Raw genomic sequence first — 13,568 nt, 5'->3', positions numbered from 1 at the left:
CACAGGGCAGGTGCTGAACTATTCCCTGACTTCATGGAATGAGGTGAAACTTGATCTGTTTCTGATGCTGGAGAAGCTACTGCATGAAAAGCTTTTGTTTTGCGTATTTATTTCAAACTACCTACCCTGTATATCTGTTCTGTGAATTACCTTCAAATGAACTTGGAGAAGGGATAGATCAAGGAAAGATGAATATATCTAGGAATTAAAATAAAGTTTATTATATATCCAAGTATAATATTCCTAATCATATTGGATTTAAGATAAATGGTACTAGTTTAATTTCCAGGAATTAAAGTTTAGTATGTAAAATAAATGCCTTCTTATTCCTTTTTGCTTCATATTCACTTTTAGGGGTGCTTTGTAGTGATATAGTAATTTGGACAGAAGTCTTCTAAAATACCTATATTTCGGTATTGAATAAATTATTAATATAGTCTTCGTTTAATATATCAAAAAAAGATTGGAACTATTCTATTATAAAAATGTGAAATAGTCAAAATCACATAATTGCCAATGATTAGCTTTGACGATCTGATTCTGTAAACATTTATTAAGTAGTCTTTCAATAAAGACAACTCAGCTAACTGAAATTGTAATTACAAGGTCGGAGGATTTCTGTTGTACATTGTCGTAATTAGTTCAAATACAGATGCCTTAGGAGGAACGCAGGTTAGCACATGCTGTGTGGATGGATAAGTATTCAATTTTGCTTTTAAAAGTAAACAGCAGAGGTGGGGTTCATTATTCCACATCGTATGATTTATATCTACGATAATTTCCATGCATTGACATGTAGAAATACTTTGATAGATTAAACTGAGAGGCAAGTAATCACTGTGGTGCTGTGCTGTTAAACTTCCATTCAGGGCTTATTAGGCTAATTCCCAAGGAGGCAGTGTATTTGATAACTTGGGAGTCATGCTTCATCTAACAAACTTCCCAGATAGCTGTACTTTGGAGGCAACTGACTTTGTCCATACTTGTCATAATTTTGATGCTTTGAATTTAAGAAAAGATCATATAATTGAGGATTCGTTGCATGTTTGTTTCTGAACAAATGTCCCTTACCATGGAAACAGCTACGGAGTATGTGCTCATTAGCATTAGCATCTTCTATATCTGTTTATGCCAGATAGCTGGATGAGTGCTAGAGAGAAGGGTCAGCAAGGGAGTTATTTTCACTTGTGACCCTTTTCCAGGGGCCTTTTGTCTAGTGGGACGCTGGAAGCTGGTAGTCACCTTGTGCTTTCAATTGTCTTCATGTTGTACTACTTTTCCAACTGACCTGTTGACTTCCTTAGACAAGAACTTACTAATGCTTGGAATTTACCAGTCCCACCCTAACGACACCTCAAATGTGGATGGTTTCTGCTCTTGAGAATTTAGTTTTCAATAATCAAGATGGCAGTCCATAAATACATATTTTAGAAATTTTCTTTTTAAAAATAAATACTGAAAACATGCAGAGAATTTTGGACACCTCCAGATCCACCACCTGGTATAATAAATAGAACATTACTAATCACTTTGAAACTGTCCCTGCCCTGATGTTATTTACTCCCCCCAGAGTAATGTTTATTAGTCTGAACTTTGTTTTTATTTTCTTGCTTTTTAGTTTTGTACCATGTATCCCTAAACAACATACTTCTTGTATGTGTTTGTTTTTTACACTTTATTTATTTATTGTGAGGAAGATTGGCCCTCAGCTAACATCTGCCAATCCTCCTTTTTTTTTTTTTTTTTTTTTTTTGCTGAGGAAGACTGGCCCTGGGCTAACATCCATGCCCATCTTCCTCTACTTTATATGGGATGCCACCATGGCATGGCTTGTCAAGCAGTGTGTCGGTGTGCACCTGGGATCTGAACCGGCGAACCCTGGGCCGCTGCAGCAGAGCGCATGCACTTAACTGCTTGCTCCACCGGGCCGCCCTACACTTTATTTTTTTAATTGACGTATAGTTAACATATGTTTGTATGATTTTTAACATATTTTGACAGCATGTTTTTTTTTGAATGATATATTTGGAAAAATCACACGATTCTGTGCACCAATAGTTCAATCATGATCACTGCTTTACATGTCACAATTTATCGATTTACAGTTTTAAAAAAAATTTTTTTTTTATTATTTATTTGCCCCAAAGCCCTAGTAGATAGTTGTATGTCATAGCTGCACAGCCTTCTAGTTGCTGTATGTGGGACGTGGCCTCAGCATGGCCGGAGAAGCGGTGCGTCGCTGCGCGCCCGGGATCCGAACCTGGGCTGCTGGCAGCGGAGTGCGCGCACTTAACTGCTAAGCCACGGGGCTGGCCCATTTTTTTTTAGGTTTTTTTTTTTTTTTACTTATATCTATTTACAGTTGATGGACATTTGTTTTCTTTAGTTTTTGCTAATGCAAACGTTGTTGGCATGAACATTGTTATACGTGTCTTCTTGTGCACATGTGCAAGGATTTCTCGAGTCAAGATATATGCAGGTTTATCAGCTTTACCAGATGAGGCTGAATTATTTTCCAAATTTGTATCAAATTACACTTGCTTCAATAGTGTATAACAACAGTTCAAGTTGACCCATATCCTCACCATGACTTGATATTGTTAAACTCACTTTTTTCTAATCTAGTTAGTGAAAAATGCTTTCTCTTTGTGGTTTAAATTAGCATTTTTAATAGGTTCAGCATTTTTTTCACGTATTTACAGGCTTTATGCATTCTCATTGAATTGCCCATGTAAATCTTTTGCCCCAGTTTCTATTTTTACAATAAATACTGATGTGTAAGAGAGATTTATATATTCTGGACACTGATACTTTGCCAGTTATTTCTATATGCTTTGTACCTATAGTCTCCTTTTTTTTTTTTAATATGCTGTTTGTGATGAACAAGCATTTTTTATTTTAATATATTCAAAGTTACTAATATCTTCCTTTATGGCTTTTGTTTTTTGTATGGGATATGAGAGAGGGAGGATGGTTGCCTTTGGTTTAGATTATGGCAGTGGAGGGAGTGAAAAGTGGGCAGATCTGGGATATTTTGAAGCTGGTGGGCCTTACTGATGGATAGGATATGGAGTAAGGGTGGGGTGGGGTGGGGAAATCAATGCTGGCCTTTAAGGTTTTTGGCAAGGATGACTGGAAGAATAGAGTTGACATCCATGTAGATGGGAAAGTCTATAGAGGAGCAGGTTCGGGGTGTATGCTGTGGGTAAAACCAAAACTTTAGTTGCAGCGTGTTGATGTGTATTTTGAGATGTTAGGTATTTGGATGTACAAGTCCAGAATTCAGGAGAAAGTTCTGGGCTGGATATATAGATTTGGATGTTCTCATATAGATAGTATTTGAAACCATGGGACTTTGAAGTCACCTATGGAATGAGTGTAGCTAGAAGAGAAGTCTGAGGTCTGGAACATTTTACCATTTCGAGTGAGAATATAAGCTTCTAGGACTTAGAATGTGGGAAGATGAGAGGGTTTGATGAGAATGGTTTCTGAAAGCCAAGTGAACACAGGCTCTCAAGAAGACAAAATGCTGTCCATTGGATTTGGCCATGTGGGGGTCATTGGTGACCTTGGTAAATATATTTTTTTGGAGTTGTGGAGATAAAAATCCTGATTGAAGTAGATTCCAGAGAGCATGGGAGGAGAGAGAAATTGGAGATAAGGAGTAGTACAGATAATTCTTTCAAAGAGTTTTTCTTTAAAGTCATTTGGAGAAATTTGGTACTAGCTAGAGGAAGATGTGATCAAAGGAGGACTGATGTAATGATGGGAGGTGTCACACAATGCTTGTCTGCTAATGGAGGCAATTCAGTAGAGGAATAAAGATTGATGAGGCAGGATGGAAAGAGGATTGTTGCTATAAAAATACTTGAGTACTTGAGAATGAATAGTTGCTGGTATGTACATAGAGATGTTGGCCTTTAAATAGGAGCTAATAAATTTTTCGTGGTTTTTAGAGTATAAGTTTTGCGCTGTTTTTGTTAAACATATTCATAAATATTTTATTCTTTCTGAAGTTATTGTAAATGAATCTTTTTCTTAATTTCAATTTTGGATTGTTCGTTGTTGGTATATAAAAATACAATAGATTTTTATCTATTGATTGTGTCCTCTGCTTTCTTGCTGAACTTGTTTATTAGTTCTAATAGTTTTTTATTGGATTCGTTTGGATTTTCTATATACAAGATCATGTCATCTGCAAATAGAGATACTTTTATTCTTCTTGGGTGGATTTTATTAGATTTTCTAGCCTAATTGCCCTGACTAGAACTTCTAGTACAATGTTTAATACAAGTGGCGACAGTGGCCATCCTTGTTTTGTTCCTGATGTTCAAGCAAAGACATTCAGTCTTTCACCATTAAGTATGATGTTAGCTGTGGGCTTTTCATAGTTGCCCTTTATCAGGTTGAGTACAAATTCTCTTCTGTTCCTAATTTGTGTGTTTTTCTCATGAGAAGCTCTGTTGGATTTTTGTCAGATGCTTTTCTGCATCTATTGAGATATTCATTTGTCTTTGTCCTTTGTTAATATGGCGTATTACATAGATTTTTGGTATGTTGAACCAATTTTGCATTCCTGGGATAAATCCTCCTTGGTTAATATGGCGTATTACATAGATTTTTGGTATGTTGAACCAATTTTGCATTCCAAGGAGGATAAATCCTCCTTGGTCGTGGTGCATAATACTTTTTATATATTGCCAAATTTGGTTTTTGTTGAAGATTTTTGCATCTGTATTCATCATGAATACATCATGTGTATTCCTGAGGGATATTGATCTATAGTTTTATAATTTTTGTGATGTCTTTGTCTGGTTTTGGTATTAGGGTAATACTGGTCTTACAGAATAAGTTGTGAAATGTCACCTCCTCTTCTACATTTTGGAATAGTGTGAGGAATTGGTATTAATTAAAAAAAAAAAATATTTTTTGGTATAATTAACTAGTGAAGCCGTCTGGACCTGGGCTTTTCCTTGTGGAAAATTGTAAAATTCCAAATTTACTTTTCTTACTTGTGATAGGTCTATTCAGATTTTCTATTCTTAAGTCAGTTTTGGTAGTTTGTGTCTTGCTAGAAAATTGTCCATTTCATCTGTAATCTAACTTGTTGAAATATACTTGTTCATAGTTTTCTCTTACCTTCCTTTTTGTTTCTGTAAATTTGGTAGAAATGTCACCACTTTCATTTTGATTTTACTAATTTGAGTCTTTTTCTTGGTTAGTCGAGCTAAAGATTTCTCAATTCTATTTATCTTTTCAAAGACCCAAGTTTTGGTTATGTTTTTATCTCTATTTTTCTATTCTCTATTTCATCTATTTGTGCTTTAATCTTAATTTACTATTTATGCCTGCTTTAGCTTCAGTTTTTTTTCTTTTTTCCATTGTCTTAAGGCAGAAGTTTAGGTTTTTGATTTAAGAATTGTCTTTTTTTATATAGACACTTATAAATATATATACATAAAATTATATGGACAACTATAAATTTCCCTTGTAGGAGTGCTTTAGCTGCATACCATGTTTTCCTATGTCTTTTCTTTTTTTTTAATTTTTTGTTTATTGCAGTAACATTGGTTTATAACATTGTAAAAATTTCAGGTGTACATCATTATACTTCTATTTCTGCATAGATTACATCATGTTCACCACCAAAATACTAATTACAACCCATCACCACACACATGTACCCAATTATCCCTTTCACCCTCCTCCCTCCCCCCTTCCCCTCTGGTAACCACCAATCCAATCTCTGTCCCTATGTGTTTGTTTATTGTTGTTATTATCTACTACTTAATGAAGGAAATCATACAGTATTTGACCTTCTCCCTCTGACTTATTTCACTTTGCATTATACCCTCAGTGTCCATCCATGTTGTCACAAATGGCTGGATTTCATCGTTTCTTATGGCTGAGTAGTATTCCATTGTGTATATATACCACATCTTCTTTATCCATTCGTCCCTTGATGGGCATTTAGGTTGCTTCCAAGTCTTGGCTATTGTGAATAACGCTGCAATGAACACAGGGGTGCATGTACCTTTACAAATTGGTGTTTTTCCTATGTCTTTTTTCATTTGTCTCAAAGTATTTCCATTTTCCTGGTGATTTCTTTTTTGACTCATTCATTATTTAGTAGTATGTTGTTTATTTTTCACATATTTGTGAAATTCCCACATTTCTTTTTTGTTAATTTCTAACTTCACTCTGTTGTGATCAGAGAATATACTTATGATTTCAAACCTCTAAAATGTGTTGTCTAGTTTTATGGCCTAGCATATGGTCTGACCTCGAGAATGTTCCATGTACACTTGAGAAGAACATATATTCTACTGTTGTTGGCAGGAGTGTTCAACAGATGTCTGTTAGGTTTAGTTGGTTTATAGTGTTTTCCAAGTCTTATTTCTGTGGTAATCTTCTGCCTAGTTGTTCTACCCATTATTAAAAGTGGGATGTTGGTGTTTCCATCTATTGTTGGATTTATTTCTCCCTTCACTTTTTTTTTTTAATCAATTTTTGCCTCATGTATTTTGGGGATCTGTTAGGTAAATATGTTTATAATTCTTATCTTCTTGTTGGAATATCTTTTTTTATTATAAAATGGCTCTTTACTAACGTTATTTTTTCTAATAAATATCGGTATAGCTACTCTAGCTTTCTTATGGTTGCTGTTTGCATTCTTTATCCTTTTTCATCCTTTACATTAGACCTATTTGTATCTTTCAATCTCTAATGTGTGTCTCCTGTAGACAGCATATAGTATTTTTTTTAAAATCCCATTTGACAATCTCTGCCTTCCTTTGATTGGCTTGTTTAATCCATTCACATTTAAGGTTATTATTGATATAGTTGAATTTATGTCTGCCAGTTAACTTTTTGTTTTTTGTATGTCTCATGTCTTCATTTCTCTATTTCTCCTTACTGTTTTCTTTTGCATTAAATGAATATTTTCTATTGTAACATTAATTTCTTTACTTATGATCTCACTTTAAATTTTTTTCTTAGTGGTTGCTCGAGGGCTTACAACATACATCTTAACATCTTTACTTCAGATTTATAGTACCTTAATTCCAGTGAGATAGAGATATGGTACTCCTATATTGCTCTATTCCCTCTTTCCCTTTTTTTTTTTTTTTTTGGTGAAGAAGATTTGCCCTGAGCTAACATCTGTTGCCAATCCTCCTCTTTTTGCTGAGAAATATTGGCCCTGGGCTATCATCCATGCCCATCTTCCTCTGCTTTATATGTGGAACACCTGCTACAGCATGGCTTGATAAGTGGTGCGTAGGTCTGTGCCTGGCATCCGAACTCGCAAACCTCGGGCCGCTGAAGCAGAGCGTGCAAACTTAACTGCTACACCACTGGGCTGGCCCCTCCCTCTTTCCCTTTTTGATGCTGCTATTGTTATGCATATTATGTCTATGTATGTTAGAAACCAACAATCTATTTATTACTTTATGTTGTTTTATGTCATTTATAGAAGCTGAGAGAGAAAGATGAATAAATATTTATATAGTTTGTCATGAATTTGTTTACCATTTTTTAGTTTTCTTCATTTGTTACTGTAGATTCAAGTTACCATCTGGTGTCATTCCTTTCTTCAGTATACCTTTACTCCTATCTGTTCCTTTGTGCAGTTTTTATCAAATATATTACATTTTAGTATGTTTTAGGTTGATCAATTATCATTTTATACAATTGCTTTTAAACCTAGTTAAAATAAGGAGAAATATGCATTTATAATGTGTTTTTTTTTTTTATTGTTTGTTTTTTGCTGAGGAGGATTAGCCCTAACCTAACATCTGTGCCAATCTTCCTCTACTATATAGGTGGGTTGCCACCACAGCATGGCTGATGAGTGGTGTAGGTCCACGCCTGGCATCCGAACCATGAACCCGGGCCGCCAACGTGGAATGTGCCAAACTTAACCACTATACGATGGGGCTGGCCCCTATACTGTTTTTATAATTACATATTACCTTTATTCCTGCTCTTTTTTTTCCTGTGGATTTGAATTACTGTCTGGGATTGCTTTCTTTCAGTGTGAGGATTTTTAGTGTTTTTTGTAGGGTGAATCTGCTAGTAAAGAATTCTCTTGGTTTCTTTTTCCTGTGAATCTTTTTGTTTTGCTCTTGATTTTGAAATGTTAATTTTGCTGGACTTAAAATCTTCAACAGATTTTTTTCTTTGAGCAATTACCATACCACTCCGTTGCCTTCTGGCCTTCATTGTTTCCGAGTAGAGTCAGTTGTTAATCTTATTGGTGTTCTCTTGTTAATGTTAAAACATTTTTCTCTTGCTGATTTCAGGATCTTTTCCTTGCCTTTAGCTTTCAGCATTTTTCCTATGATATGTCTAGATATGAATTTCTTTTTTCATTCTTCTTGGAGTTCATTGAACTTCTTGAATGTGCAGATTAGTGGCTTCCTTAACGTTGGGAAATTTTCAGTCAAAATTTCTTTGAATATTTTCCTTTCTCTCCTCTCCTTTCTGGTACGCCTATTACAAAGATGTTGGCATGCTTAATGGTGTCCTCCGTTTTTCTGGCTCTGTTCACTTTTATTCATTCATTTTTCTCTTTGTTCTTTGTTTTGCATAATCTCTCTAGACCTAATTTAAATTTGTCAATTCTTTCTTCTCTGGTTCAATCTGTTGTAGAGCCCCTCTAGTGAATTGTTCATTTTTGTTATATTTTTTCAACTCTAGAATTTCTATTTAGTTCTGTGTCTTAATATTGGTAACATTAATATTGATAGTGTCATCATACCTTGCTTTACTTCTTTAAGCATGATTTCCTTTTGTTCTTTGAAGATATTTATAATACCTGATTCGAAGTATTTATCCGCTAAGTTTGACATCTGGACATCTGGGCCCTCTCACAGGCAGTTTCTGTTGTCTGCTCTTTTTTTTTTTTCCCCCCCTCCTTTGTATAGTTCACACTTTCTTGGTTGGATACATATCTTTCAATTTTTTTTGTTGTTGAAAACTAGATATTTTAGATAATGTAGCTTATCAATTCCAGATGCTGGTTCTCTCCCTGCCACCTCTCTTGGGCTGCACAACTCCTTAAAGTTTGTGACTTTGGTCTATTTTAGTGACCTCTTTTTACTCTACAGGGCAAAGCCTCTGGTGTCACTTCTCAGAGGGTGTAGTCTTGGGCATGTGTATAGTCACCCTGGGATGACAGTGGTTGTAGCAGGGCTCCCTTTGACTGTCTCTTTTCCTGATCTCTCTTATGCTGTCATCCTCTGTTGATATCACACCCAGTTGATAAACTCCATTCATTGCCTGCTAATTACTCTTTTTTTATTTTTATTTTTGACAATGCCTGTGGTGTAAATTGCTCTCCAGTCTGATCAAGTTAAGTTCTGATTTCTTTGGGGTAGTTTTTGAGGCCAGTATTTGAAGTTTTGCTCTGATTCCAGGGAAGCTCTTGTTGTCTGTCTCTGGTAAACTAGTTGACCTAGAGTTTAACTTTTTGCTCTCATGTAGCTACCAGCTTCCTCTTCATTGCTTGCCATGATAATCTCCATTTCTTTGGAGAGTGCACTTAGGCTTAAATTTCTCACCTTCTGTTCCAAATAAAGTGAGTTCCCTTGGGGAGAACTTCATAGCTCTCTGTTCTTAGAGCCTGTCTCTTGCCCTGTGAAAAATCACTGAAAAATCACTGCACGCTATTCTGGAGCTGTGAGTGGACAAAATGTTTTATTTCTCTTGGAGTGACACCCTTACTTCATGAGCAGGATGCTGCATGGGGCATTAGAAGATTCATCTTCTCTTGTTGCCTTTCCTGGCATGTAACTTCTGCCCTATGTGTGATCTGGGGCAAGGGTGATCAGGGCCCCAGTATTCTCTGCCTACTGTGGCTGGAGGCTCTGTGGAGGAAGGGAACCTCCAACCTCTTGTCCACACTTGCCTATAATTTAGCCTCTGTAACATTGAGCTGAGGGGCATGGGAAGTGCTGGCACTCTGCCCCTTCCACGGGGAACTGGGAGGAGAGGGAGCCCCATTTTCTTCGCCATACTTACTCTGAATGGAGCTTCAGTCACAGTGAGCTAGGTGGGGGATGAAGGAAGTTATAGACTATGGCTCGAGTACCCCAGGCTCTCTGTTCTTACCAAGATTTAGTATATTTTCTTGAATAAACGTTTCTTAATTTGCTGGATTCCCTTTGGACAACTTTCAAAGGCTTTAAGTGGTGGTTTTTTAAATACTTTTCACTTGGTAGAGTTGTTTTACTAGGGAGAGAGTCTGCAGAGCTTCTCATGTTGACATTTTGTATGTCTCATGTTCTCTGTTAAATAATTTTTTGCTTAATGGCCTGGCATAGAATTCCAATAGTACCTATCAGTAGTTGCAATGGAAATTTAATTTTTTCCTTAAAAAGCTGTGTGTGTATACGTGCATGTGTGTTTCTTTCCTGTCTTATCTTCTAACCCCTATTAATAGGTGTTGGGCTTGCTCCTTACCTGCCTTTCACCTACTTGGACATCACTCCCTCCCTGTCACTCTTGGCTGTCTCCTCATTTTTGCTTTTGTACGTAGGGTCCAAATTTCTGCTTGAGCCACTGGAAATGGTGACATAGTTTGTAAACTGTCTACTTGGCTCAAACATTAGCTTTCATTTTCAGCCAGTCTCTTGGCTTTTGTAAATTAAATTGTGCACTGTCTATCTTGCTCAGATGTTGGTCTCCTCAAGACCAGATTTGTTGTATTTGTGCATTAGCTTCATGTGCTGCAATCCCCATGTAGCAGTTAAGTGGAAGAAAGGACATTATAGAATCAATATAAGATTTGGTAACTGTCTGCCATAGGAATTATATTTTAGGGCTACTTCACCAAGGCCACTGTCTAGTGATGACCTTCAAGACTATATTACAATAAGACTCTATTAAAAATAAAGGGAAAAAACTGTCAGATATGAATGTGCCTCCTTAAAGTTTAGATGCATCTATTCGTGAGACAGATTTCATCAGAGCAATTAAAATCAATGGATATTTTGCCTGAGGAAGCTTTCCATTGAGGCTGTGTTTGAAAGGAACTGCTTTTCACAGGAATTAGAGCAAGACATAAATTCATTGTTATTTGTGTTGCTGTTGAGTCTTATTTTGAGGATATTAGGGAATATATCTGTTTCCTTAATTATCTAGTGTGTAAATTAAATCTTTTTGAGGCACACTAATTACAAAATATTCATGCATAATCCATTTCAGTTCTTTCACAAGTCTTTCTCTTTCTCCCATCTTCAGGGGATGGTATCTTAGCATCTTTTTTTTAGTATTTGACTTAAATGGCCTGTGATGAAAAAGATTTTGAACCTATAATGAAAAAAATAATTTCTACCTCTTAGTGCATGGAACTGTAATATGAGAATGGATTTTGATGCGAAATAATTTGTAAGCCAAATAAACACTTGTTCAGATATTTTCTTGAGGTAGCTTGTTGAAGTTATGAAAAAGATTTGCTTTAAAAAATGAGGTACAGAGTGCAGAATTTTACTTTAAAATATTCTTTTGGTGAAATAAATGTACTGTTCACCTCTTTTTGTTCTCTAGGCAGCAGGAGCAATTCGACCTCTTGTATCTACTGTCATCAGTCCATCTGTTGATGGTTGCTTAGACTACTCACTAGAACGTGCCAGACACAGGGCAAGTGAAATGCCACAAGCCTTTCTATTTGATGTGATCTATGAAGCATATCAGCAGGTAAGAATCCTGGCTTCTTGAAAAAGCTGCTGTGTTGGGGGTCCCCAAGACAGATGTGGGTCTCCCACATTTGGAGGTTTGCTAGAACTCATAGGACTTAGCATATAGTTCTACTCATAGGTAAGCTTGATTGCAGTGAAGTAGTGGGGATACGCAGCTGGATTATATAAGAAAGAGACAGAGTCTGCAGGAATCCATGTGCAGTCTTCCTTTTGCTGCTCTCTCTCCCCTGAAGGGTCACACAAAGCACACTCTCTCCCCAGCAATGAAAATGCAGCAATACGTATACAGTGTTTCTCCTCAGGAAAGCCCGTTAGAGACTCGGTTTCTCACGTATTTATTGGCTTTGGTCACGTAGACATCTTCTGCTTAGCACATACAAAAATTCCAGATTCCCAGAAGGAAAGCAGGTGATAACATAAACCATATTGTTTATGAAACAGTCTGGGCACAGTGAACCGCCTTATCAGTTCACTGGGAAGACTCCAAGAGCCCGGTTCCAGATGCTGGCCGAGAGCCCCACCTGGTAAGCAGGTCTTGCCTTCTCAGGCCTGCTATGGTAAACTTTTTGCACAACTATGTAGACATTTTTTTAATTAACTAAAACTTAAGTTAAAGGTAACTTCTTTTAAAATATCAAGTAATTCGTTAATGTTTAGATTATACTGGATTACCTTTGTTTTTTCATGTTTTGGAAACATTTTTGTACCTATATAAATTTTACTGCCATTTGTTTCCATATTTATTGATTGAACAGTTATTGAATATTGGGTATTATGCTTGTCAGAAACTTCTCAATGAAATATAAGTTAGAGTGACTAATGCAGTGCTTGGGTTATAACATAACATATAATTTATAATAGAAGACCACAGCATATCTTGGATAGAGGGTAGTTAACCACGTATACATTAAATTATGAATCAATCTTGACTATCAGTTACTGTTTTAAAATGAGATTATATAAATTAGAATCCATTTTAATAAGAATAGTCTACTGTGGTTTGTATTTCTTAAAATAATGAATTTGGATAGAGGAAGTTACCTGTATTTGGTTATTAATCATATAAATGTTACGCTATTATAAATTTGAGTTTTTACTCTATAGCCTAAATCTTGCTGAGCTAGACCACATCTGCCCTGTTTTCTGAGATTAATGAATTTGTTCGTCTTTATGTAAACACTTATATTAGGAAGAATAAATATATATGATAGCTATATTTTAGAAGAACATTTGAATAAAATTGCATGATCCTTACATTAGCATTTTTTGATAGTTTTTGCTGGAGAATTAAGCCCTGTACACTGAGGCACTGGTTCTCAGTGTAGTCCCTTGGCCCTGCAACATCAGCATGTTTTGGAACTTGTTAAAATGCAAATTATGGTGCTGCACCTCCGACCTGCTTAATTATAAACCCTGAGAATGGGGCCTAGTAATTTGTGTTTTAATAAACAAGCCTGCCAGGTGATCCTGATCACATGAAGTTTGGGAAGCACCACCCTCCTGAGGCATTAATTGTATGTAATGAAATAAATTCTCTTCTATTGCATTCTTTGGAGAATTGAGAAAATAGTCACACAAAAATAATTGTCTGTGTTCTGTGGTTCAGATGAGGAACTCTCATTTATAGCATTTTGGGGGTTTTGATATAAGTTTTCATGCAAATTTTTTGGTCATAAAGGCACACAAAGGAATTTGCCTATATAAAATATTTCATTCTCTGATCTATATAATTTGTGTATATTCACATTTTGATTTTAACAAACAAATACTAAACATTTCTATGAAGAGAACTAAAGTAAACAGAGCCATCCTCGAAGGTGAAAAACCAAACCCAATTATACCAAAAATTCGTTTCCTGATTTTGAT

General features: G+C 36.0%; 1 protein-coding gene across 5 annotated transcripts in view; it reads left to right on the top strand.

The window, feature by feature from the left end:
- Window positions 1-13,568, top strand: part of CRPPA (CDP-L-ribitol pyrophosphorylase A) — a 275,796-nt gene that overhangs the window by 19,140 nt on the left and 243,088 nt on the right. For all 5 annotated transcript variants that reach the window (XM_087427459.1, XM_087427333.1, XM_087427377.1 and 2 more), the window contains exon 3: window positions 11,551-11,700. In XM_087427459.1, the coding sequence (XP_087283585.1) occupies window positions 11,551-11,700 (150 nt within the window). The remainder of the gene's footprint in view (window positions 1-11,550; window positions 11,701-13,568) is intronic.

The sequence above is a fragment of the Ceratotherium simum genome, chromosome 1 (assembly GCF_057802395.1).
Source record: "Ceratotherium simum simum isolate JZ-2026a chromosome 1, ASM5780239v1, whole genome shotgun sequence".
Classification (NCBI taxonomy): domain Eukaryota; kingdom Metazoa; phylum Chordata; class Mammalia; order Perissodactyla; family Rhinocerotidae; genus Ceratotherium; species Ceratotherium simum.
This window is presented reverse-complemented; position numbering and strand designations above follow the sequence as displayed.